We start from the raw sequence: 26,720 nt of genomic DNA on the forward strand, positions 1-26,720 counted from the left end.
ATTGAATTAGCCATCCAGTGCACGGTGAGCAGACTACACACGCTATACTACACACTAGCACTATACTACACACTAGCGCTACATTTCACATGCTACACTACATACTACATTTATAGCGCTACATTTCACATGCTACACTACACACTAGCGCTACATTTCACATGCTACACTACACACTGGCGCTACATTTCACATGCTTTGAAGTGGCAGTGGTACAGGGTAGGGTAGAAGGCACAACAGCACACAGTGTCCCTGCACCGCATTGATCAGAATACGATCATGTACACGGCAGGGGGAATGGAGAGGTGAAAACCAACACTGCACAATCTACACATGTACACAGGTACACTGGCACATTGACACACCGGTACATGACAGGTATCCAGGTATCCAGGTATACAGGTATCCAGCTATCGAGCTATATATCTATCCAGCTATCCAGCTATATATGTAACAGCTATCCAGCTAAACATGTAACAGCTATCCAGCTATACATGTAACAGCTATCCAGCTATCCAGCTACACAGGTATACAGCTATCCAGCTATCCAGCTATACAGGTATACAGGTATCCTGGCTGACTTACAGTGATTGCTTGGTTTTGACACTGATCGGATCGTGTGTTTCATTGTCCAGACTGAAGTTGACTTCGGGAGAAGCTAGCGTTAAAGCACTACCAGGAAAGAACAGACAAACAGACAAACAGGATAGGTATAGATTATAGACCGGTTAGGAGGTCTATGCAGGATATATAGACTGAGTAAAAGACCTCGGGGGACCTCGGTCTTTTACTCAGTCTATATATCCTGTATAGACCAACTATGAGGTCTATAATCTATTTATCGTGTTCTCCACGCAATAGTTTCTCTTCATATACGACATATCCTTGTAATTTTAGTATTATACTATAGCCTATACCGCATTGTACGGCATTGCAGGATCAAGGTCATTGTTTAAACTAGGTTCAGCATCGGTAGCACAGTGGCTGGGTGGTAAGGAAGAGTGACTGAGATTCACATGGTTGTGGGTTGAAATCCCATCTCGTGTATTTCTGCTTTCTTAAAAAAATTTCTTTTTCTAAGTTGGAGAGAAAATTTCGAAGTCCAAGAAATTCTAAGGAGTCAAATATACGTAGTCAAATATATTAGGGAGGTTTCGCTCTACGTAATTACGTATGAAAATCCGTATGTCGTACGCGTCGGGGAGCGAGGGCAACTTTCATACGTAAATCTCTCTACGGATTTCCGTAGGAAAGCTCTTTCCTACGTTGGGTCCTTCGTAGGACTTTTTGAAATATTTTTTCGCATTTGTCCATGGCAACATTCAAGCCGCGCGAAACACAAGGTACACACACCGTACACCACGTGCATAATATCATAGAAAACGCGGTTTCGGTTCATGGTGCATACGGTGGGCGCATGCAGCCAACGCGTCTCCAAAGCAACAACGCATGTTTAGCAGTCGTGGAGAAATCACGTAGAGCGAAACCCAACAGCTCTGATTTTTACGTATGAAAATTCCGTGCAGTTCATACGTTATTTTCATACGTAATTCCGTAGAGCAAAACCTCCCTAAGCGATATATTTGACCGCTTAGGTATCAAGGAAATTAGTGGGGTCAAATACTAAGAAGGCGATAAGGAAAGATATCAACAACAAATCCAAAAGAACAAACCATGATGATTGCCCTCCAGACAAACAGGGCAAACATCACCTTCACCTGCATGTACATGACATGTATGGCTGCGGATCACAATTCACTGATCCTCCGGTCACGCACAGTCCTCGAATACACATGAAAAGAAAATCAGCCGACAATAAGACAGGATAGAGTTGCAACACGTTACAAAACACACACCAGAACATGCATTGCAATGCAAACCCTTACCCGCTTGATATTCTTCCTTTCTTCAAGATTTTAGCAAGTGAGTTCAGGTACCGTAAACTGACTGCCAGTTCGTCTGTCTCGGAAGCATTGTCGATTCTCAACTGAGCTTCAGCATAGGTGAATGATGCCTGAGTGAAAATAGAGCAGAGCACACGTGAATCATTGCATATCCAACCACATATCAATAGATTTTTAATACAATGTCATTATTCACTGGTTTGAGGGAAAGACACAATGTCATTACGCAGTACATGTGTTTACACTAAAAGGATTCAGTGAGCTGCAATAGTGATCGGGTTGCTCAACTCACGACAGTGGAGTGGATAAACAGTACGTGATCATGGCAGACAAGTGCATACGTGTACTTCGTTGAAGTACACAGTCACACAGCCACACACACACACACAATGACACAGTCACTAGCACATACTAGTAGTCACCAGCCAGGGCCAGCGCCACTGGTACGGCCATGGCCAAACCAAAACAAAAAAAAAACTTCCCAAAAAGTCGGCCCACATGGCCGTGGAATGTCCAAAACCGGGGAGAAAAAGTTTCGATGTATGATTTTGTACAGGGAGTCGCCCAGATCAGAGTGCAGGATTTGCCGGCTAAATTCCAAAATATTTCTCGGGGAGGACCTCCAGACCCCCCCCGTAAAGATGGCCCTTCGGCCGCACCGCTCCGTGGAAGCTGCCTCCGGCCCTGCCAGCACACAGATTAAAGGACGGGCCTCTGACAGGCATCAGCAGGCGTTTATGTAAACTACGTACCCGAGACCGAATGATCGACTTGGCAAACCGCGTATTCACAATGCTCGCGTCGGGAGAGAGCTCCCACATGCAGGAGAAGGCAAATCTACACGCAGGAACGAACACACACATGCACATACACACACATGCACATACACATACACATGCCACACACACATGCACATACACATGCCACACACACACACATGCACATACACACACGCCGCACACACACACACACACACACACACTCACACACACTCACACACACACATACACACGCCGCACACACACACACACACACACACACACACACACACACACACACACACACACACACACACACACACACACACACACACACACACACACACACACACCACACACACACACGCCGACACACACACATACAGACAGACAGACATGCAATGAGGTTTAAGTCAGTTTCTGGTCAAAATGAACACAATGTCTCGGCTCCTGGCACATTATAAGTAGAATTACTACAGAAAGTCTGCAGCCGTGATGTGGATATGGACTCCAACAGGCATGAAGAATAGAGACAGTCTTAGCTGTACATGGGATACATGCATAAAAGTATTCAACTGCCTGGAAGCCTGGAAGACTTCAACAAGACCATAGTAATTATTAGTGTAGAATCGTAGTACAGTATCTCACCTGTCAACATTACTTCTCAATGAGCAGAGGTTTGACGATAACAGCTCAGGCACCATGTCAATACGCTGCAAGCATATACAGAGACACATACACATGCACATGGGTACGCATGGATTCAAATCCACATTCGCACATGCATAAAATAATTTGTTGTTCACTTGACTTGATTGCGATCGGCTTGGCCAGCCAGTCCGAGCTGCTCGGCAGTAAATTGTTGAGAGTTTGTAGATGCTGAACTCACCTTGTCTGTAAGATACACGGTTGTACAACGATCGGCTGCCTCGTTATCTACAGCTGTTCCGGGCCGGATGAAATGTGACACATCAGCAATATGGACACCGACCTGTTGACGATGACAGCACCGATAACAGCACAGCACAGAGTTTGTATTCCGATAACAGCACAACACAGAGTTTGTATTCTGATCACAGCACAACACAGAGTTTGTATTCTGCATGGTCATGAACATGTGTGCACTGCACACTGCGCACACCACACACTTCACACATCACAATACACAGTGCACAACGCAACCTAAAGTTGCACACCGCACACTGCACACAGCACACTACAGGTAACTTATGATCAGTCAGTTTCATGTCTGCAGCAGGTGTGGGGCAAACCATACCGACTGGATGCAACACATACATGTACACCAAGGGATTACATGCAGACACAGTCAGTGAGGCCTACCTCAAAGTTCCCATTTTCCAGCTTGATGCAGTGAAGGGCATCATCAATATCTGTGCAACCTATACAACAATACAGACACATACAAGTACATACACATGCACGCGCACCCACACACAGCCACATCCAAACAACATATGGACACATGCACACAAGAGAAAGACTTACCATAAGCAAGTCAGGAGGAAACAGAAGGTATGAAGGGCAAGAAAGATCAATTACTGATTGCTTAGCTGATTACTTAGTCTGAACACACATTATATGGTGTGTTCCCGGAAACCATCTCTCTATGTTAACCAAATTTTAGGGCATGGCCCATCCTCAATGTGAAACAATACCACTAAAGACTAACAACAAAGAAATGCAGTAAATATGCTGTGAGGTGCACAAGAAAATTGATAAGATGAAAAATGCGAGAAATGCGTCAGCAAAGGTGCGTATGTTTGGAGGATAGGAGCGACGGTGAAAGGTGCAGGGAGAGAGGGAGGGGAAGAAGTGAGCTGTGTCTTGGTATGGATGGGCTACTGCAAAATACCTAGAATAAAATATGAAAATCTGTGGAGCTGGAGCCATTGTGTGAAGCCAAGCATAAAGACAAATATCGTGCAACCAGCTAGCACACAGATACACCAAACATCATAGTGTCATAATGTGCAAGTTGCAGATATTAATTTTGCCTTCACACTTCCCGTCTCGTCTGTGACCAAGATCACAAATCCATAGCACTGTACATACAAGTACAACATACAGGGAAACAAGGGAAACTTACCAGGGGGATCCACACTGCAGATAGCAAGATGGCGAAGATTCTGTCGCTTCTGCTCGTCCTACAAAAATCACCACACCAAAATCGTGAAGTAAGTACAGGAAGTATGGCTTCATGGGGCGTGTGCTTCAGGCGGTGCAATATCATGTGTGTGTGTGTGTGTGTGTGTGTGTGTGTGTGTGTGTGTGTGTGTGTGTGTGTGTGTGTGTGTACACGTGCATGTGCAAGCGGTTGAGTATGTTGCCCGCATGGGTACTAGGTATGTCTTCGTCTCACACTGTGGATGCACAAGAAAAGACAGCACTCTCTTCTCCTAGGCTACTGGATGTGTCAGAGAGTAAAGCTGACAGGATGAAGTCTACAACAGCAGGCATACCTCATTGGTTATAAGCCAGGGTAGGCTGGGCAAACACGCTGTGACCGCTGCTGAGAAAGGTTGATGTGGTACATCATGTTCCAGCAACAGCACTTCATTCTCCGTGTCTTTGTCACCGATCTTTCCCAATGCACGCACAAAGTGGCCCTATGTGACAAGACAGGAGAAAATGATACAAATCATTCGGATAGAATGTGTACGCGAGCATGTGTGTGTGTGTGGAGAGAGAGAGAGAGAGAGAGAGAGAGAGAGAGAGAGCAAGAAAAATGTGCATCAGACACTGAAAGTCAAAAGCCAGTACATAATTACTTGAATATACATGCAAACCTCTCCTTCATGTAAACACAGTTCCGAAAGCACTCAAGCGCTACCAACGCAGAAAATTTCATATAATACAGCAGCAGCAGCAGCAGCAGCAGCAGGAAAATCAGAGTGACTTACACGAGGATAACGAGAATGGCGAGGCCAGTTGTCTATACTGACGATAATCCTCTGACTGGACAAGAGCTCAGCTTGGCGTGTTTGAAGGCTGATGTAGGGAATCTTGCGCTCCGCGGGAATGAACAAGTGATTGTAACTCTAGCCAAGATCACATCAGACATACACACACACACACACACACACACATACACATACACATACACACACATACATACACACACACACACACACACACACATACATACACACACACACACACACACACACACACACACACATACACATACACACACACACACACACACACACACACACACACACACACACACATACACACACACACACACACACACACACACACACACACACACACACATACATACACACACACACACACACACACACACATACATACACACACACACACACACACACACACACACATACACACACACACACACACACATACACACATACACACACACACACACACACACACACACACACACACACACACACACACACATGACAACAATACACAGGTAAGGTAGAGCATCTCCATGCCTCTCAGTTACAATAAGATATGAAGATAAGAGCAGAGACGGGAGGGGCAGCAAGAAAGAGACAGAGGCAATGATAACGACAATAACGACGACAACAACAGTCAAACAGATCTTTGGCTTACCCCTGTGTTGCTTGAGGCTCGAAGAATACCACAGTATGGTCTCCAGTTGCGCTTTACAATACCAATAACCTGAAGCAGAGCATTATGTACACGTCAAGGCATACTGGACATTAGATTTTGCAATATGATGTGTGAAAAGACGTTTTAACCCTTTACCGTTTGTACGTACAAATTTCAACCGCTCGCGGTCGATGACTTCTATGCGCACAGCGCTGGACTGGTTCACCGCAGAGAGCTGGGATTTTCCCTACTGGTAGCCAAGATGTACGCGCAGAGGATGCCGACAATTTTTTTGTGTGATGCAATATAAAAAATCGCGAAAATCGCGACTTGAAAAATGCGCTTTGGGAAAAGTGCGTACCCTGCGACTTTTGGTATTGCCTGCAGATTATTTCGACTTTTGCTTGAGCTGGCCCCACGATTGTCTGCCCTGCTGTGCAAGCCATGGACGCGGAGCAAGCTCTTTCGCTTCTGGAGACCCTTCCTGACGACTCTGTCGCTGCCTCATCCAGCGAAGATGAGTTTGTGGAGCCAGACAATCCTGTTGAAAATATTTATTCTGACGACGACCGCGACGATGACATGGCGAGTGAAAGCAGCGCCAGTGAGAGTGACATGGATGTCACAGACGACGACAGTGTCGCTGAGATGAGTGCCACTAATGGTGGAAGGGGACGTGGCAGAGAGAGAGGATTCGGCCGTGGAATAGGCCGTCGTCACGGTAGAGGTCGTGGTGCACAGGTACTATGTACAGCCAGCGGTGCAACCTGCACTAGTCGATATTTGCAATACTTGGGACAATGCTGACACCGCTGTGACTGCCGCTGTGACTGGTAACACTCCTGCATTCCACCCAGAGAACGAACCTGGTATCCACTTACCTGAGGGAGCCACTCCAGTGCAAGGATCTGATTTATTGCATATTGCAACAGTTTGCCCGATCGGGAATAAATCCAAATAATTATTAGTGCTAAATAGTGAAATCTGTGTTCGTTTTCTGGACTTGAAAGTTGTTGCATCGCATTCCTGAGGGTTTTTACTTTCAGAATCACCCCATTTTGTACATAATAAAAGTGAAAAATAAAAAAGTTACGGCATGAACAATGACGGTCGGTTTATGCTGTACAAATACCTAGAGCGGTAAAGGGTTAAGCGTGTTGAACTGCGCCGACACCCACGGTCAACTGGGTACTCACAGCTCGGAGTGAGGATAACAAGGATGCAGTTTACAGGGTTATGGGCCGTTAGTAGGCCTGTTACACACCCGATTGGTTGAGAGACTCACCTCCTCTCCCCTGACTCACTTGTGAGGTCTGCATTCGCCACTAAGGTGAAAAGGCATAGTGGTGGCCTGCGGAAGCGAAGGCTATAGCTTGTGTGTTTCTGAACATTCAAGTGATGCTAACGCGGATCCAGCGAATATTATTATTATTATTATTGTAGAAAGGAAAAAGACATCATGGATACGAGTTAAGAGTAACTCTCCATCACTGTAACATGATACTTTATACAGTCAGAAAGTGCAATAACTAGGCACAAAACTGACAGAGTACTGAGACATTCGACGTCCTGACACCTAGCTTCAACACATCTCCGTAGCGCTAACCGACAGCCTTCCAACTTGGAAGGTTCAAGGTTACGGAAAGACCAAAGAGGGGAAGGCAAGCGCAACGAAAACGAGCAAAAGCTACAGTCCCAACGGAACAAAGAATGTCGATTGTTACTGGACGATGTTTGGTCTTTCCGTAACCTTGAACCTTCCAAGTTGGAAGGCTGTCGGTTAGCGCTACGGAGATGTGTTGAAGCTAGGTGTCAGGACGTCGAATGTCTCAGTACTCTGTCAGTTTTGTGCCTAGTTATTGCACTTTCTGACTGTATAAAGTATCATGTTACAGTGATGGAGAGTTACTCTTAACTCGTATCCATGATGTCTTTTTCCTTTCTACATTTATTTATGGCTCAACATCCGAGTTTCAAATTATTATTATTATTATTATTTAATATGATGTGTGTCAAGGCTGTGTAGTGCCGACTACAACCATAACCCGGTTGGCAGAGTCCCGGTCTTGCCACCATTTGAACCGTATTGGGAAAACCTCGGTTCGGACCCTCTTTACTCTACCAAGCAAGGCTTCTATATAATTATACCAGTTTGTAGGTACTGTAGTAGATACATTGAGCACTTGAATTTGTTGTCAACGACGGCATGTAGTTACAGGAGAGGGATGACTCAACTCAACTGAACACAGGACATACAAGAAATGACACGGGCGTGTATTCACGCGTCTGCAAGCACACACACACTCACCTTTCCGGTTGGCCGAATTTCCATCTGTGTATCACTAGCCACTGGTGTTGTTGCCTGGTTGTACAGAACATTGTACAGAACATTGTAGAGAACACAAAGGCGTGCCCGTATCATCTTCAATATTCATGTTCACACTTCTACTTAAACTCCCTGGAAAAGCCCCAAGCCTGAAGGGCGCACATTTGGAGATACGTTACTAGAGGTTCCCGTAGTAGTGCATGTGTGCGTGTGTGTGTGTGTGTGTGTGTGTGTGTGTGTGTGTGTGTGTGCATGTGCGTGTGTGTGTGTGTGTGTGCTTGTGTGCGTGTGATGGTCTAACCCCTCAAAGAACACATCTCTAGTAATGGAGCATACCGGAATGACAGGATGAGCATCAGCCATCAGAGAATTCAAAGCACCGTTTTTTTTCTTCTTTTGAAGGAGTACATGCATACATATTTATCATCCAGGTGTTTGCCTGTCTGTGGTCGTCGGCATAAGAGGAATGTCGTCGCATCAGTCCTACAGCACCGCATGACCGTGTTTCGTGCAACACCAGTATAGAGTGGTGTCAGCTATTAGTCATGTGACTTTTAGTCATGTGACTTTTAGTCATGTGACTGCATTCATGCATAAAGGTACATGTAACATGGCATTTAAAGTAAAGCAACTGGACACGGCTCCCCTGGACACGGCTCCCCTGGACACGGCTCCCCTGGACACGGCTCCCCTGGACACGGCTCCCCTGGACACGGCTCCCCTGGACACGGCTCCCCTGGACACGGCTCCCCTGGACACGGCTCCCCTGGACACGGCTCCCCTGGACACGGCTCCCCTGGACACGGCTCCCCTGGACACGGCTCCCCTGGACACGGCTCCCCTGGACTAGGCTTGGAACAAGCTCTCAGCTGACACTGACACGACACATTGAAACTGTGACTAAATAACAATTGTACTACTCACACGTACCTTGGTCTCCATAGCGCTGCTTTCCTTGCCTCCATCATTATCATCGTCTCCATCGTCGTCGTCATCATCGTCGCCACTGCGTTCCACATTGGCCACGTCCTGGAACACAACCGAAGGTCTCTTCCACTCATCTTCGGCTAGAAGCTGCACCGCAACACTGTCACCGTCCACAGCGCGGTTTAAATGCAGGAGACCGCAGATCAGCACCTACAGCAAACGTACATACATACATACATCGGGACACACACACACACACACACACACACACACACACACACACACACACACACACACACAAACACAAACACACACACACACACACACACACACACACACACACACACACACACACAGAGGCACTGTTGACTACAGTTCACATGAGGTGAAACATCGAAGGAAGGGATGTGACACACGCTGTAAGTGTTGTGTTCTCTTCGCTGTACTCTGTGGTATTGTCCTGCTAGTTTAACATAAATGCATGATGAATTCTGCACAGGTCAGCAAATCAGCAGATAGCTTACCGATTTCTCCATGCCGCTGACAATCACATTCCCTTCCTTGTAATTGTCCCTGGGTACAAAAGACAGAAACACATTCATACAGTCTGGGTAGATGCCTACTACTAAGGGAGCATCTCATCAGTTCGCATTTATTTTGCAAACGTAACGCATTTCGAATAGACTTTACCCCCCTACCTCCCCCCTCTATTCGAAAGTCTTATCGCACATTTTCTGTGTTTATCTACTGTATACTACATGTACACGTCCATGCCCCATGCTATGGTATGCTTATGTACATGGGTATGAATGTTTTGCTAGAGCGGTCGTGAATGGCGTACAGCAGTACCGCATTTACTGAGTACAAGTAGAATCAATGACATGTACACGCACATAAACATAGTTCCTCCACAACAACTGTATTGCTGTAAACGCTGGCCAGGTACATGTACACGGTTTTATCTGGCTGATGTGACATTTGACACCTCTGAGTAGCCTGCATGCATGCAGTGCAAGGGTTAGCTGATCTGCAAACACAGGTAGATCTCCACCTAAACACACTCATTTGCTGCAGGGATCTAGCATGGTAGCAGATTGTACAGTTCCAGAAAATGTGCGAACAGTCATTTTTCTATTCGAAAAGGGCGCTACCCCTCTACCCCCGTTTCGAAATGCGTTACGTTTAGAAACAAAATGCGAACTTATGAGATGCTCCCTAAGTGTAATGAACTGGAAGACTACAGGCACACCGGCACACTAGTACATCTACTCAGTATTACTCAGTACTGCACAAAGAAAGTACAAGTCATAGTCAGCAGGTAAAATAATCCCCCAAGGAGTGAACAGCTAGCATACTGCTCACACACACACATACCCCCCCCCCCCCCCCCAACACACACACACATACACACACTACTACTACTACTACTACTACTACTACTACTACTACTACTACTACTACTACTACTACTACTACTACTACTACTACTACTACTACTACTACTACTACTACTACTACTACTACTACTACTACTACTACTACTACTACTACTACTACTACTACTACTACTACTACTACTACTACTACTACTACTACTACTACTACTACTACTACTACTACTACTACTACTACTACTACTACTACTACTACTACTACTACTACTACTACTACTACTACTACTACTACTACTACTACTACTACTACTACTACTACTACTACTACTACTACTACTACTACTACTACTACTACTACTACTACTACTACTACTACTACTACTACTACTACTACTACTACTACTACTACTACTACTACTACTACTACTACTACTACTACTACTACTACTACTACTACTACTACTACTACTACTACTACTACTACTACTACTACTACTACTACTACTACTACTACTACTACTACTACTACTACTACTACTACTACTACTACTACTACTACTACTACTACTACTACTACTACTACTACTACTACTACTACTACTACTACTACTACTACTACTACTACTACTACTACTACTACTACTACTACTACTACTACTACTACTACTACTACTACTACTACTACTACTACTACTACTACTACTACTACTACTACTACTACTACTACTACTACTACTACTACTACTACTACTACTACTACTACTACTACTACTACTACTACTACTACTACTACTACTACTACTACTACTACTACTACTACTACTACTACTACTACTACTACTACTACTACTACTACTACTACTACTACTACTACTACTACTACTACTACTACTACTACTACTACTACTACTACTACTACTACTACTACTACTACTACTACTACTACTACTACTACTACTACTACTACTACTACTACTACTACTACTACTACTACTACTACTACTACTACTACTACTACTACTACTACTACTACTACTACTACTACTACTACTACTACTACTACTACTACTACTACTACTACTACTACTACTACTACTACTACTACTACTACTACTACTACTACTACTACTACTACTACTACTACTACTACTACTACTACTACTACTACTACTACTACTACTACTACTACTACTACTACTACTACTACTACTACTACTACTACTACTACTACTACTACTACTACTACTACTACTACTACTACTACTACTACTACTACTACTACTACTACTACTACTACTACTACTACTACTACTACTACTACTACTACTACTACTACTACTACTACTACTACTACTACTACTACTACTACTACTACTACTACTACTACTACTACTACTACTACTACTACTACTACTACTACTACTACTACTACTACTACTACTACTACTACTACTACTACTACTACTACTACTACTACTACTACTACTACTACTACTACTACTACTACTACTACTACTACTACTACTACTACTACTACTACTACTACTACTACTACTACTACTACTACTACTACTACTACTACTACTACTACTACTACTACTACTACTACTACTACTACTACTACTACTACTACTACTACTACTACTACTACTACTACTACTACTACTATGTACCTTTTTTGTTATATTTTTTTATTTTTAATGGCTTTCTCTTCTTCCTCGGATGGTTTACAATTATTTGTATCACAATTATTTGTGGGTTCAGCAATAAAGGATGTGACTACTACTATGTACAGCTACCCTATCGGGCCACGCCGCTCCCAGAAGCGGGAGACAACGACAAGAAGAGAGAAGAGAAGAGAGAGAAATCGCAAAGTCAACAATATTTGGCATGGCGTTGCAAGTCCTGTGGCCTTGAGAACCGTCTTTCGCAATGCTCGTATTCATGACGGCAGTTGTTCCTGGCTGCACGTGACATCCGTTTCGCACGGTCACAGTGATGACGGCTCAAACCAGAACGAGAGCGGAAAGAGCGGCGACAAACATCACATCAAAAAGAGTCGGATTCATGGCGAACAGATACAGTGGGGACATCCGTGGACACAGGACAGCGATGCACAGCCAGTCCTCCAGCGCTCCTCAACCACCGCATGCACTTCATACATTGCCTGGCACCCTTCTGTTGTGACACAGGCAACTTCCGCTGGGCAATGCACTTGTGTCGGGCCATGTCGTTACGGCGGCGGAAGTCTCTGGCACACAGCAAGCAGCGCAAAGGTGGCGAATCATCTGTGTGCGGTGGTGGCTCAGCAAGGAACATCCTCCAGTTCTGCCGGTGTTGGGCATTCTGAAACCAGGAATCCACGCCAGCTGCCTTCATGTCTCTCTGGACAACGTCTTTCCAGCGCCGCCGGGGACCACAAGGAGGGCGACGACCACTCAACCTTCCAAACAAAATCTGGACGGGAGCACGGTCTGCAGGCATGCGCGCGACGTGCCCGAGCCATTCCAACCGCCGACGCCGAACAAGGTCTGACACCGGTGTAGTGTCACCCCCGCGCGCACGGAGCGTTGCCGATGAGATTTTCTCCTCCCATTGCTGACGCCGAGATACACATAAGATGGAGCGAATGCACCGGTGGTGAAAGTTGTCCATACACACACATACACATACACACACGCACATACACATACACAGACACATACACACACAGACACATACACACACACACACACATACACAGACACACACAGACACACACCGTGTAGAGCATAGCAGCACAATACAACCAACAAGAGTGCATGAAAATCAAGGTGCGTAGTTTCCGTACAGGTGTCTGCGACGACACAATCCCTGGATTACATCATAGTTGGTGCAGATAAGCAATGGAAAGTGGCACAATGCGTACAACTGAGCTGCACTTGTGCAGCAGGAGACCTTCTTGAATCCTGCTGGTACACTTAGATGGTGTAACCCCGGAAATTTTGCCAGGACAACCCATTCCAGCTACACACTCTTGGTTACATAATTATATACTCTTGCTAGTGATAGTGATAGTACTAGTGATAGTGATAGTACCAGTGATAGTGATAGCACATGTACATGTATTATACAATCATGTACATGTACATCACACAACAGAGTTCAGCACATGAGTATTTGCAGACATGTGCAGTAGCTGCTTGCAACTGAACCGGGGAGTTGGCAACTATCCAGCCATCTCCAGGGACTGTTCAAACACACCCTGCCACATTGGAAAGCGTGTGTGCATGCATTTGTCGCATCGGCAATTGATACCTTGTGGCGTGGTGTTAGATAAGAAAGTGCAAAGAATCAGCAATGGCACTGATCCAGGGAATCCACCATCCTGTTATAACTCAACCCACGCAGCTATTGATATTGCTTTCCTGGATGACTCAACGCAATTCACAATTCATACGAAGCATTGACGCTGGACCGAGCAAGAAGAAAACGTGTTCAGAAGCACTATCCCTTCGGCCATGTAACTGGACCAAAGGGAAACTGTGCATCTGAAACTGTGCGTCTGAACTTGCCACCCAACACTACAAAATAGAGCTGGGAGTAGGAGACTCTATAAGGAGAGGAATTTATTTCAGTAGCACAGTGGCACATGTGCCTTTGACATGTGACAGTGTGGTGACAGGAGCACTTGGCAGCAGCCCCAGCACACACCTCTATCATCATGTGATCCACAGGAGCACTTGGCAGCAGCCCCAGCACACACCTCTATCATCATGTGATCCACAGGAGCACTTGGCAGCAGCCCCAGCACACACCTCTATCATCATGTGATCACAGCTCAGTCTGGCCCGGCGCCCACACGAACAGCTGAGTCCAGCCCCACTGTCACACACACAGCTGAGTGCAAAGCTGAGTCAACAGCTGAGTCAACCGCAGAGCAATGCATACAATCATGTAGCAAAGCAATGCACATAGCAGAAGTGAAAAGAATATAGAGCAGAAGAGAGCTGAGCCCAGCTCAGAACTGCAATTTTCAGCCAAGAGTAAACTTCCAACAACGAATAGTCACAAGCAATGGTGAAAGTCTTTGGCTCCAAGGAGCAGAGTCTGACACCAACTTGCCAAAAATAACATGCAAAAACCTTTTGCCTTTGCAAGGCAACTTTCAGCAGGGAGATGTGTCGTGCTTGTCACCACATTGCCAGCAATGATCCATTCTGGGACTGGAAAGCACTCTGCAATCTAGCACCAGACTGCATTTGGCGCATCAATGTCACAACAAAGAGATGCGACATTCAGTTGCAACCAGTCAAGGGCTGCATCACTGTCTACTACAAGGACTTCTTTGAAGGGCTCGATGGTGTGTGCAACTTTTCCAGACTGCGCGTAATCAGCTTCTATGCAGTGAAGTTCTGTCCCCATCATGATTCCAACCTACCAAGCAATCTTCCACGCGATGTTGGTGCAGCCTTGGCGGCAGTACCAACCCAGCTAAAGGTACTGTCATGACTGCGCTGTTTTTACGAACTACTGAATTATCTTTACTACATGTTTCACGGCACGCAAACCTGCATTGCAACAGGGTGCTATACTTGTTTCTTCAAGTCCAGTATTCAGTGTGAGTGAACTGTGTAGTGAATCTCCCCTACACATGACCCGCTTTTCCTACTTCATGCATTATGGTGCACAGTTCACGTATGCATGCTTTGTCCCCATGACAACATATGGTGACTCCCATCTCTACTGAGTTCAACTTTCGCTCCCTGAGGTCATACTCTGTTACCGTGTTTCGACGATAACGTCTTTCTTCTTACACTGCGTTCGTTTTGTCTACTTGGCAGAGTATGTGCATGTAGAGTAGAGCAGATGTTGAAAAAAATGAAGAAAAAAAGACGGCAGATGGCAGTTTATGAAGATCTACCCATTGTGGTGGAAAGTCGATTTTGCAGTACAGTGTATGATGTATGATATGTTGCGGGAACCTGCTCTCACGGCCGTACAAGTACTGAAATACGGTACCTCTACCAACTTCTACCGACTTTTACCAGCCTTAAACTTGGTAGAGCAGGCAGGGGAAAGTAGAAGGGTAGACTTTCTTACAGTGCGATTTTCTAATGTCTTTCGATAATAGCACTTGATAAGTACATGTATTTATGATCAGTTTGTTCTCACGACAGAGACAGGGTACAGTGATTGCAGCCAAGACTTCCTTGGAGTCATGACGTAGTATTTAAACCTGTTTTTTGCCTCATTTTGTCCGTTCGTGCCAGGTGCTCTACTTGACAAAATGCAACCTGTGCGACGAATGCATAAAAGAAATGAGCCTGGACAGCTTGATAAGCCTGGAGGAGATAATGCTGTCTGGCAACTCTCTCACCGAGTTCCCAGTCAGCTTGTACAACCTGGGTGCCAACCTGCACTACATAGACCTGTCATGCAATGCATGTCTACAGCTGCAGTCCGTTGAACACTTCATCGCAGACCGAACCGAGAGAAACCTAACGCCATGTCTTCCTGGCCTTCAGGTAGGTGTACGTGTGCATCAATACACCGTCATACTGCACACTTCTCAAAGATAGGAACTAGCAAATACTTTCAAGTATAGAATATTTCACAGCAGAAGCGGGTCATCAGTTGAGCAGAGTGCTCCGAAACATTCAATACTTCAAATTCTACTTTGCCACAATGCCCAAATACAACTTTACAATGATACCGCTAACTCAAACCACTCTCAAAAACAGAAGGGTTACGTGGAACAACCTTCACAACCAATACAAGATCAGCAGATTGATATGCAGGCACGCACTGTTGCATGCAGATCTAAACAAATTCTCTTCACCCTGAATGACACACTGCTCTAAAGTCCTGGCCTACTGCTATGTGTGAGGATAGCAGACGGCATAGAGCACAGGTGGTGTGTGGCCTGAATCTCAAAAGACCTTACATGTACTAAAGTACTTCAGAGTACTTCAGTTAGTAGTTCATGTGTATTCTTCGACGACCTCAATCCATGTGTCTACGCCTGCCTGCTTGCTACACACAAATACATGACGCTGTAGTGTATACACACATTGCCACACTACGTCTTTGTGTACATGATCATACGACTTTCCGTTTTCTTTCTCCTAACAGGAGATTAACATCTCAAACTGCGAACTACAATACGTACCCAACAACTGGCTGAGCACCTTCCCAAATCTGATCTCGCTATCATTCGATCACAACGCCTTAAAGGAGATCCCTGGATGTCTGGGCGAAGGTCTGCGCCGCTTGCGCAGGCTAGTCGCAAACCACAACTGCATTGTCCATGCAGATGTGGGTGTTCTGCGGAAACTAGCCTCTGGAGATATAGACTACAGTCTCAAACACAACCGCGAGGATATCGGTGAGAGGAAAGAGTTAATACTGACACATGCGTGTTGACTGTTATCAGGCTATATAACGTTATACGAGTACTTTCCCCTTAGTCTTGCTTAGAACTCACTTTAACTCCATACTCCTTCATGTAACCTAGTGTTGTTAGAACTTGTTACAATCGTCTTTGAAATAGAAAATTCAATAAACGGTATTCACAACAAATATTCAGCGCATTTATATGCTCAGCCGTGGTCTCTGAGGCCTAGAACGTGTTGCGGATGAAATATTTGTTTTCAGGGTACAGTATGACAGTGTATACAGGCAGCAGCAGTACATGTACAGGCTGACATTTAATCCGGCCGGAAAGTTGTTTAGCCCTCGAAGGCTAAAATTTAAAACGCGCTGAAAACTGGTAGACTTACAGAACCAATGCGACAAAGAGCAATATGCCAGCTCCTTTCACTGTTTATATTGCAATACTAGTATTCTTGTCTTCGACTGTGTCACATACGTGCAGAGGACATGATTCGGGATTGGAGGCGACGCAGTCAACAACATGGCCAGCCTGCTGATGATACACAGAACCCAGCACAAGGTGAGGCTGCAGCTGATCACCGCAGACCTAGAGACACGAGACTAGAAGTTGCTCTTCAATAGTAGTAGTCTAGCCCTTGATATGTGACGCATTCCCTCTAAAAACCAGCATACTCACTGGCATCTTCACCAGATATTCTTAATGGATGCTACAAGTAAGACTTTCACACGCCACTGGTACGGTATGCAACTAGTGACATACAGGCCAGGAAAGTGCTAAAAGGCCTAAGGAAATCATTTCCTTCTATTACCGTGTGTTGGTGTACAGAGAGGCCAAGCAACAACGCTGCTAGCCAGCGGCAATCCACATCAGAGCGGGGACGCAGACCAGTACGACGCGTCACGGCGCTGGGACTATCACCGCACCAGCGCAAGCAGCTGCGTGTGCAGTGCTACAGGAGACTGAGACTGACGAAACAACAGAAGCAACAGCCCAAGGCAAGACATCATACAAAGTCTACCAACGTGGGTCGGCCACAGAGACAACGTGCAGCCACAGATCTGGAAGGACGAAGGAAAGGATGGCGACAAGAACAACTGCTAACCTATCTGAAACAACGGCAGCAACAAGTCAATCAACAACAGGATCAACATCGACCGGCAATCCCAATAGATGAAGAAAACCAGCCCAACACAGTTGACAAGCCTCCAAGTCCCGTTTGCCTAGGTATGCTTTTACATAGTGTCACTCAAGACAACACAGTATAACTCTCCTTACTCTTTTTCAAGCTGCCTTGAGGAAACAAGCAGAATAGGAGAGACAATATGGCGATATGTTCCCGTGCTCGCATTCACCCACGCCCACGCCCACACCCACACCCACACCCACACCCACACCCACACCCACACACACACACACACACGTGCACACTCAGCAGGTGGACGGCAGACCCTAAACATAGCTTTGCTCTCTTCGACTCTTGCGCAGATACGCATGACCCTGATACCAGTCCAGTGATTGCTACCAGTTTCAAGTCCACAAGCCTACCCAACACATACATGGGCAGTCAACTGCCTTAGCAAGCCGTCAGCGAGATGTATATCCTTGAGAACAACGTGGAGAACGGTAAGTCTTCACTTCTCCTTTCGTCAAGATTAGTACTGTATAGCAGGAAATTTTCGGACGGAATTTATTTTCGTACGATTTCGTACACAGCCTCTTTTGTACTAAAATTAATTCCGTTCTAAAATTCGTCCCTGTGAAGTTATGTACACTATGCATGCGAACACGTGCATTTAGCATGCAGCACTGTACGAAAATAAAATCCGTACGAAAGGTCGAAAATCGGCTCCGTCCGAAAATTTTCTGCTATGCAGTATGTTACCAGTGCAGTCTGCCTCCTTCACTCGCCTCTACACACTCATAACATCACACTTCTTATACTGACAGCGGAAAGGCTGCTGTATTTACTACTTGCTCAATAAAGCAAGAAGGGAGAAACGAACATTTTCTCTCCAAGTCACTACAATGTACATGTATCGTGAACACACCATGTCTCTGGTCTGCTACAGGTACACTACCTGTCCAAGAATCCGACACCACACAGGAAACCAGTGCCTACGTGTGTCTACTGGGCTCTAGTGAAAAGTGGACGGCAATCCGGAGAGACCTGGCGGATTGCTGGTTAGAAAGAAGAGCAAGCCACAGCGGCAAACAGACCCCTGCTGCGGTCGCTCGCGCTCTGGACCTCTACACCCCGGATGCTCCCACCATGGAAATACCGTTAGAAGAGACGGCAAGACAGGACGCTGGGAGGGCGAGTGCTGGGTGAAGTTCTGTATTGCAGCACGGCCGTGTGGGACAATCAATAACACCTCATGACTGGATACTGCTCCCACATCCACAGGCAGTTGGAAGCAATATACAACACTAGGTAATATCCAACAACGCCAAGCAGAATTATACATAAATACTAATTCCCTCAACTAGTGAATATGCTACTAATGACAGACAATAACCACTTTCCTGCACGCCTGAACCTTTGCAAGCATTTCTCGAAGGCTTCGAAAACCATTGAGTTACCTGCGCATGTATGGCCTTCTCCGCTTTTTTCTACTCAACATTAGCCCACTTGAACTAGGAAAAATAGGAACGGATTGAGCAAGAATCACCAGCATGATAGTACAACAGTACCACATGATTGTACTGGCATTAGCAAATAGGCAGTACTAGAGCTTGTAGTAGTCTGCAGCTAGCAGTACACTCTATCTCTCTCTTTTTAGGTTACATTAACCTCTACAGATCTCCTTGTGACACAAGGCCTTTTTGGCAGGCACAATCTTTGTTCCAGTAACACATTCAATGTCTGAACACCTAAACTTCTTAAAACATAACCGCATAAACTAGTTGTACACTTATATCAAGACAACGGTAGTTTCTCTATGTTAAATAGTGTTTGCTATTCTGATCATTCGCAGCTGCTTTATACCATAATACACAGTAGTGCTGCCTGGCACATGTATGCACATGTAGCAAGTGGCCAGGAGAAAGGCAGGCCAGCAACCTAACAATGTCATGCTTTCCTTTTCTTGATTTCTTTCGTTTTGCTTGAACCCCTTGGATGCATATTACAAAATGTGTAACATGAGGTACATGTACATTATTTGTGTGTCAAGTAGCTATATGTTGCACTGCTCAACGAAACCCAATCGCGTACACTGCCATGTAGTGCAGGGCGCTGTGCTGTCTCAAACATGCAGACGCCGGGCTGTGGCACTGGTGCAGGCCACTAACATACTCAAATCAGATTTCGTTGAGCAGCACTGTTCGGCTGGGCACTTACCGGCTAATGTGAAAGGTACCCTGCAGATAAGACCACACAAAGAAAACACAGGGGGCAGTAATAAGCAAAGGCCGAAGTCAAAGCTCAATGAAAGGCCTACACGTATTTAGCAAAAGAAACTTCAAAGAAGTATGCATACAGCCAGGGCAGGCCATAGCTAATGACGTATCCTAAAGAAAACGAATAAAGAACAAGTAACTGCATGCTGCTGGTATGTGCTTCTTCAACCTACTGTGTAGCATGACCCATGCTTGCACGCACGCACACACACACACGCACACACACATACACACCAACACACACACACACATACACACCAACACACAGTCAATTATGCAGGCCTGGCCAACAGTTTCGATACGTTTAAGTAATATATAAAATGAAAGAAAATAGCAAGCACAGAAGGTGCTACCAAGCATACATCCAGCACTGCGCCATGGATACATGTACCTCAGTTCTCAAATCACACCCAAGGATGACTGATCAAGATAGAGAGAGAGAGAGAGAGAGAGAGAGAGAGAGAGAGAGAGAGAGAGAGAGAGAGAGAGAGAGAGAGAGAGAGAGAGAGAGAGAGAAAAGAGGGAGGGAGGGATGGAGGGAGAGAGAGAGACCACAAAAACGTACAAGCTCTTGCTGCATATTAAAGAAACGTATCCCATTGAGATAGCAGAATGTACCAGTGGTAAGCCCATTCGATCCTCTCCCCAACCCACTCACGCACATGCTTACACCAGGGAAAGCGGCTTCTCACCTGCAGAAACTTGCCACTCTTTATTCCTGTTTGCAGCTTGGACAAGGACTGGTGCTCTTCAAACATTTCCCTTTTCTTGCCGGGCTGCATCTGATCACGGACAAGAACCACAATAAGAGAAACACAATAATTAGCCATTGCCAGTACTGATGAAGATACATGTACAATGAAATGTCAGTAATAAAAAAATTACCCTTTTCTTTGCATCACCTATTTTAAAGCTCTTTTTGAGGACCCTGTGCATCCTTTGCAGTTATTCGACCTCGGATATACAGTAAAACGAGCTACACAGTACATCAGCTACAAAGAACGGATGTTTACGTCCTTTGGAGGTGGGGTACCCTGAACTGTTTCACTGTGCACCAGTGCCATGGTGTGCCATTGCAACAGTGTGTGTGTGGAGAGAGAGAGAGAGAGAAAGAGAGAGAGAGAGAGAGAGAGAGAGAGAGAGAGAGAGAGAGAGAGAGAGAGAGAGAGAGAGAGAGAGAGAGAGAGAGAGAGAGAGAGAGAGAGAGAGAGACAGAGAGAGACAGAGAGAGAGACAGAGAGAGAGAGACAGACAGACAGACACAGAGAGAGAGAGAGAGAGAGCAGAGCACGCAAAGTGTAAGGGGCCATGGACGGCAGTCATGCACAGACTTAGCTAACCTCCTCTTCAAATATTCCGCAAGGACAGGCAATGGAATATCCGAATTCAGAGGACACAGAAAGGCATCATACCATACTATACACACGCAACAGGTATGATGCCTCCTGACTACACAACTTGGATAGCTGCAGCACATCAATGAATAAGGTATGATTTTAATATCCCAACACCACACTCGCATGCTTACGTCTTCTTCCATTGACTCGTCCAACCCAGCCAAGCGATCCAGCAACATGGCGGAACTGGTGAGGCTTTTCACATACTCACGTACTGGACAATAGACACACAAACCACACCACACACATTATACATTAATGAGTCAACACAAATGTGCGAAATCACCCATTGACAGCATTCATCAGCGGGTCGTCATATGCACAAAAAGTTCACTCCAGAGTCACACTTTGAAGTAAGACTCGTCAGGGAATGTGCAATTCAACAACATGATGCAGCACAATAAACTGGCTGTAAACAAGACTGCTTCGCCATGCCAAGCAAAACCTACGAGAAGTAGCAACACCTACTAAGGAATACTATACAACAAGGCTGCCCAGCTGTACCACGCTGGGTGAACACTATGCATAGCACACTGGAGACAGAGGAAGAAGCACAAACACCAGTTGCCAAATGTAGACAGCACACTGGCAGTTTTATGACTTGGGTGCTACCACACGCACATCTTGGACAGTTACACATAACAGAAATAGGAGAGAAAGGTTGAAGCTAAGAGAAAGCATTGAAACAGTCACAGTGGCCATATCTCACCTGCATATGCCTCCAGACCATCAGTGCGAGCTAAGTCTCGGTTGTCCTTGTCATTAGTCAGCAGGAGAATGTATGTGTCCGGCTTCTGACTCTTTTGCAAGTGTTGCATGTACCACCTTTTAAAACCAGAAAACATGGGTCACCAGGAAAGACAATAATACAAAGAGTACATAACCAAGAGTGTGCAACTCGACAATCTCCCAGCCCAGGGTAGAATTTATTTATGATATTAGTCTTTCGCGGCTATGAGGCTCACTGATGCCATCATGCGTGGCCAGAGATCAAAGTACAAAGAATGTGTACATCGCGGCTACAGGTAGTCGCAGCAGAACAATGGACAATAGATCGATGTGTCCTGAACCTTGTCAGGGCAAGAAAGGTGGACAGTCACTTACTTGGCTGCCTCCCGGATAGCGCGGTCATTGCGGTCATTGGACGACTCATCTGGTTTACGCTCAACATATGTCTCTCTGGGCACGACAACAAGTCACCAGTCACCGAGAAACACACACACACACACACAAACACACACCCACACACACAAATGTGTGCACACAAACGCACACACCCAATATGCACAAACTCAGGATATAGCACATGGAAATGACAAAAGTACACAATATATTGCATATTCTATTTATGTGTTACCCAAACTGCAACCAAAAACAGAGACTAGAGTGCTATTAAAGAAGCACAAAGTGACTAGTTGTCTGTCTAGTACATGTACATGTACAGTAATATGTACAGCAGGAAATGTTTCTACTTGACACACTTACCGATGGTGCTCGTTGGAGAAGACGTAGAAGTGTTTATCTGGCTTGCCAATAAGATCTCTCAAACGTTTGTACGCAGCTGCATTGCGGTGCCGTACCTGCGGGAGACAAATGAACGTTTGGAGCAAGGCTGTTAAGACAAAGTTCCAGCAGTGGATAATAGGCCCAGGTACAGGGAACGGACTGCCGCATGAGCCTCTGATGCCAAACCACACAGCAGAAACTGCTTGCGAGTGTACGGCACTTTAAACTTTGATATCGGAGAGGGGCGAGAGATGGGCAACGAACACATGTATCAGCACAAGGACCAGGCTTACCTCTTCCACAACAGTCTGTGTGATGATAACATTGTGGATCGAATCATCCTCCAGGAAATCAATCTAATGCAATCAATATAACACAAGCACACATGCATCTATAGTCGACCCCTGGTATAACAAAAACCAATGTGCAAGATAATTAAAGTATTTTCTGGAGTATAAGCCGCACCCAGATTTGTCGTCATGTTATACCCAGCTCATATTAACCCCCACTAATTCCTGTGATCTATAACTGGTGAATATATCTCCATATTCACCACTTTAACTTGGGGTATATACTTTGCTATATTACCCACTTAGAGGTTGTAACTTTTCAACTTTCAAGGGACTTAGAAATTTTCTCTCCAATTGAAAAAGAAAAAAATTGAAGAGAAGAAAGAAGTTTCAGCAGGAATCGAACCTAGAACCATAAGATTCCCGAGCACCTATCTTGACCACCCAGCCACCAGGGTGTTGATGCAGATGTTGGTTGAAAGAAAGGTCTTAGGTCTGGAACACGCAATACTACCTACACATAATAGTATACTATTGTATATTGGGATACTAAAATAGCTATTTCGGACCAGTATTTCAGGCCAAAACCGAAGCTAGGTATAAATAGAATAAACACCTCTGTCTTGTGTTTATGGGAATATAAACACTGTCTATAAAAACCTCGGCTACGCCTCGGTTTTTATAGCAGTATTTATATTCCCATAAACACTACGACATCGGTGTTTATTCTATACATAAACGGACATCTACCCTGTGTCTTACAGTTCATTGGACCAGCGTAGTAGCCGCGCCGACTTTTTTGGGTGAATTACAAGTGCTCTAAACGCGCCATATACTCCGGAGAATACAGTAATTGTTTACTGTGAATCATATTATTTTAACGACCCGCAAAGTTAACGATTTTCTGATTTTCGAAGGTTATTAAAATAATACTAGGAATGCTCGTCAAGGACATTTGTTGTTGTCCATCACAGTATACCAGGAACGTCGCTGCGACATATACTAGTACATGGTCTTGAGAAGCAAGACATCGATCTCAGGAGAATAAAGAAAATGAAATTTATCCAGCGTAAGAGCGTAAAAAATTCCAATATTTCGATCTCCTGCCGCTTCGTCAAAATTCATCTGAGAGACTTCGGAGTTGTTCGAGCCGACTGCTGAGCATCTCTGCTATCATCTAGATCTTTTGATTGTTGAATTCCGTTGAGAATTGACCGAATTACGATCCATTGAACACGCGCTGCAGGCCATAATGTGAAATGATCGATTTCAAATTTTCAATCGTGCGAGGCCCAAATGCATACGACTTTTGCTAACGAATTTTAAAATAACGACAAATCTCGTTAGATTTACTTGTTCGTTACATATTCATGATTTACAGTATAGCTGAAGTTTGTTATAACAGAAATGCACTCACACCATACAAGCAACACATCATGACTGGCATGTGGCCCATGACTGAGTGCCTTTGGTTACATGATTGTACATGCTCTCCCACAAGACATGGTCCATTACACATGTACCAGTAAACGAAAACAGTTCCATACAACAGGTCTACCTTGTATGGGTTCAAACAGGGACATGAACAATGGTTTGCTATATCATGAAATCCACTAAATGCGAGTTTGTTAGAAGTGGAGTCATAGTGCACCAACAAGGTCGTCGAATGTCTCGTCACCTGAAAATCTAAAAGCGTACGCGAGGTATTATTAGGCCACACGTTTTTATTTCTATGTTTCTCGTCACCTGAAAATCTAAAAACGTATGCGAGAGGTGGAAAAAATAAAAAATGACCGAAAAATAAAAAAAGTTTATTAGACCTTTGTTCACACTAAAATCCACCAATACACCATGAAAAATAGCATCCATAGTTAGCAACTAGTGTGTGGTAGGAGATTCTGTCACAATCCGTGCATCATGTGCATGTGCAGCTAGATTGATCAAAAAAATGCCGTCCTTGCATCATGTGTCGCGCAGGCCAGGCCACATTATGTACATGTGCATGAGTGTGCTGGTTCCCACATGCACAGTCAGTGCAGCACAGTTTTTTTCTTTTTTTCTTCCAGACTCCTGAATCGTATGCGCGCGGGTGACGAGAAACATAGAAATAAAAACGTGTGGCCTTAGGCATGACGAACGAAGGCATATATTTCTCCATCATTTCTAGGTCATTTTTCACAAAAATCCCCAGCTGAAGTGCCTTTCACAGGCTAAAAAAAACAGCTTGAGACGTGATTTTCGTTCGAGCGCCATACCTCCCCTCCAGGACCTCGGATTGCGTTTGGGTGGCTTCTAAACAACAGCGGAGAGTTTGCTAATGCCGATAGATCTTTCAATGAAGCGATTCGGTCAAGTATTCACGAAGTTATGAAAGTTTGAAGTCGCCCGGTTGATTCTGCATACCGGGTTAACGAATATTCGCCATGAGAAATATTCGTTCGAATGTGTCAAACCGAACGAATATTCGAACATTCGGTATATTCGTTTCACCACTACTGCATATACAGGTGGAATCCTGATAATTCGAACCTCAAAATGCCAGGAAAAAACTTCTAATTATGCGGACATTCTAATTATCCAAACATGAACCCACAACACAATATGTATGTCAAAATTCTCTCATGGTCACGCAGAGTTGCGCTATGGACCTTAGACACAGATTTCATGGATACTGAACTGACCGGCACAGCCTGCTCATGCAAACTGAACTGACCAGTACAATGTACAGTGAACTTCGAATTACAGTTTGCTAACTTCGAATTATCAGCACAACTCCCACACGTTTTCTATGAACTAAGTGGAATCTGTGAGACTTCTAATTAACCGGACATATCCAG

The 26,720-nt window shown here is 44.9% G+C and overlaps 2 protein-coding genes across 2 annotated transcripts in view; one reads left to right on the forward strand and one right to left on the reverse strand.

The window, feature by feature from the left end:
• The window catches only part of LOC135806297 (exosome complex exonuclease RRP44-like), a 35,479-nt gene that overhangs the window by 7,211 nt on the left and 1,548 nt on the right, over positions 1-26,720 (reverse strand). The window contains exons 2-21 of the mRNA XM_065320466.1: positions 23,887-23,949; positions 23,573-23,667; positions 23,192-23,266; positions 22,797-22,912; positions 22,219-22,301; positions 21,383-21,472; positions 20,632-20,651; positions 10,046-10,094; positions 9,525-9,731; positions 8,577-8,630; positions 6,269-6,337; positions 5,584-5,721; positions 5,143-5,289; positions 4,770-4,827; positions 4,004-4,062; positions 3,552-3,653; positions 3,311-3,375; positions 2,657-2,741; positions 1,887-2,014; positions 586-672 (exon numbers count right to left, since the gene is read on the reverse strand). Of these exons, the coding sequence (XP_065176538.1) occupies positions 586-672; positions 1,887-2,014; positions 2,657-2,741; positions 3,311-3,375; positions 3,552-3,653; positions 4,004-4,062; positions 4,770-4,827; positions 5,143-5,289; positions 5,584-5,721; positions 6,269-6,337; positions 8,577-8,630; positions 9,525-9,731; positions 10,046-10,094; positions 20,632-20,651; positions 21,383-21,472; positions 22,219-22,301; positions 22,797-22,912; positions 23,192-23,266; positions 23,573-23,667; positions 23,887-23,949 (1,790 nt within the window). The remainder of the gene's footprint in view (positions 1-585; positions 673-1,886; positions 2,015-2,656; positions 2,742-3,310; positions 3,376-3,551; positions 3,654-4,003; positions 4,063-4,769; positions 4,828-5,142; positions 5,290-5,583; positions 5,722-6,268; positions 6,338-8,576; positions 8,631-9,524; positions 9,732-10,045; positions 10,095-20,631; positions 20,652-21,382; positions 21,473-22,218; positions 22,302-22,796; positions 22,913-23,191; positions 23,267-23,572; positions 23,668-23,886; positions 23,950-26,720) is intronic.
• On the forward strand, positions 14,911-20,466 carry LOC135806299 (uncharacterized). The gene is made up of 7 exons (XM_065320469.1): positions 14,911-15,394; positions 16,168-16,422; positions 17,030-17,282; positions 17,772-17,849; positions 18,117-18,515; positions 18,777-18,914; positions 19,361-20,466. The coding sequence occupies exons 1-6, from the start codon at positions 15,074-15,076 to the stop codon at positions 18,866-18,868; spliced, it is 1,398 nt and encodes a 465-aa protein (XP_065176541.1). The 5' UTR covers positions 14,911-15,073; the 3' UTR covers positions 18,869-18,914; positions 19,361-20,466.

This window comes from Sycon ciliatum, chromosome 1 (genome assembly GCF_964019385.1).
Source record: "Sycon ciliatum chromosome 1, ocSycCili1.1, whole genome shotgun sequence".
NCBI classification, from domain to species: Eukaryota; Metazoa; Porifera; class Calcarea; order Leucosolenida; family Sycettidae; genus Sycon; species Sycon ciliatum.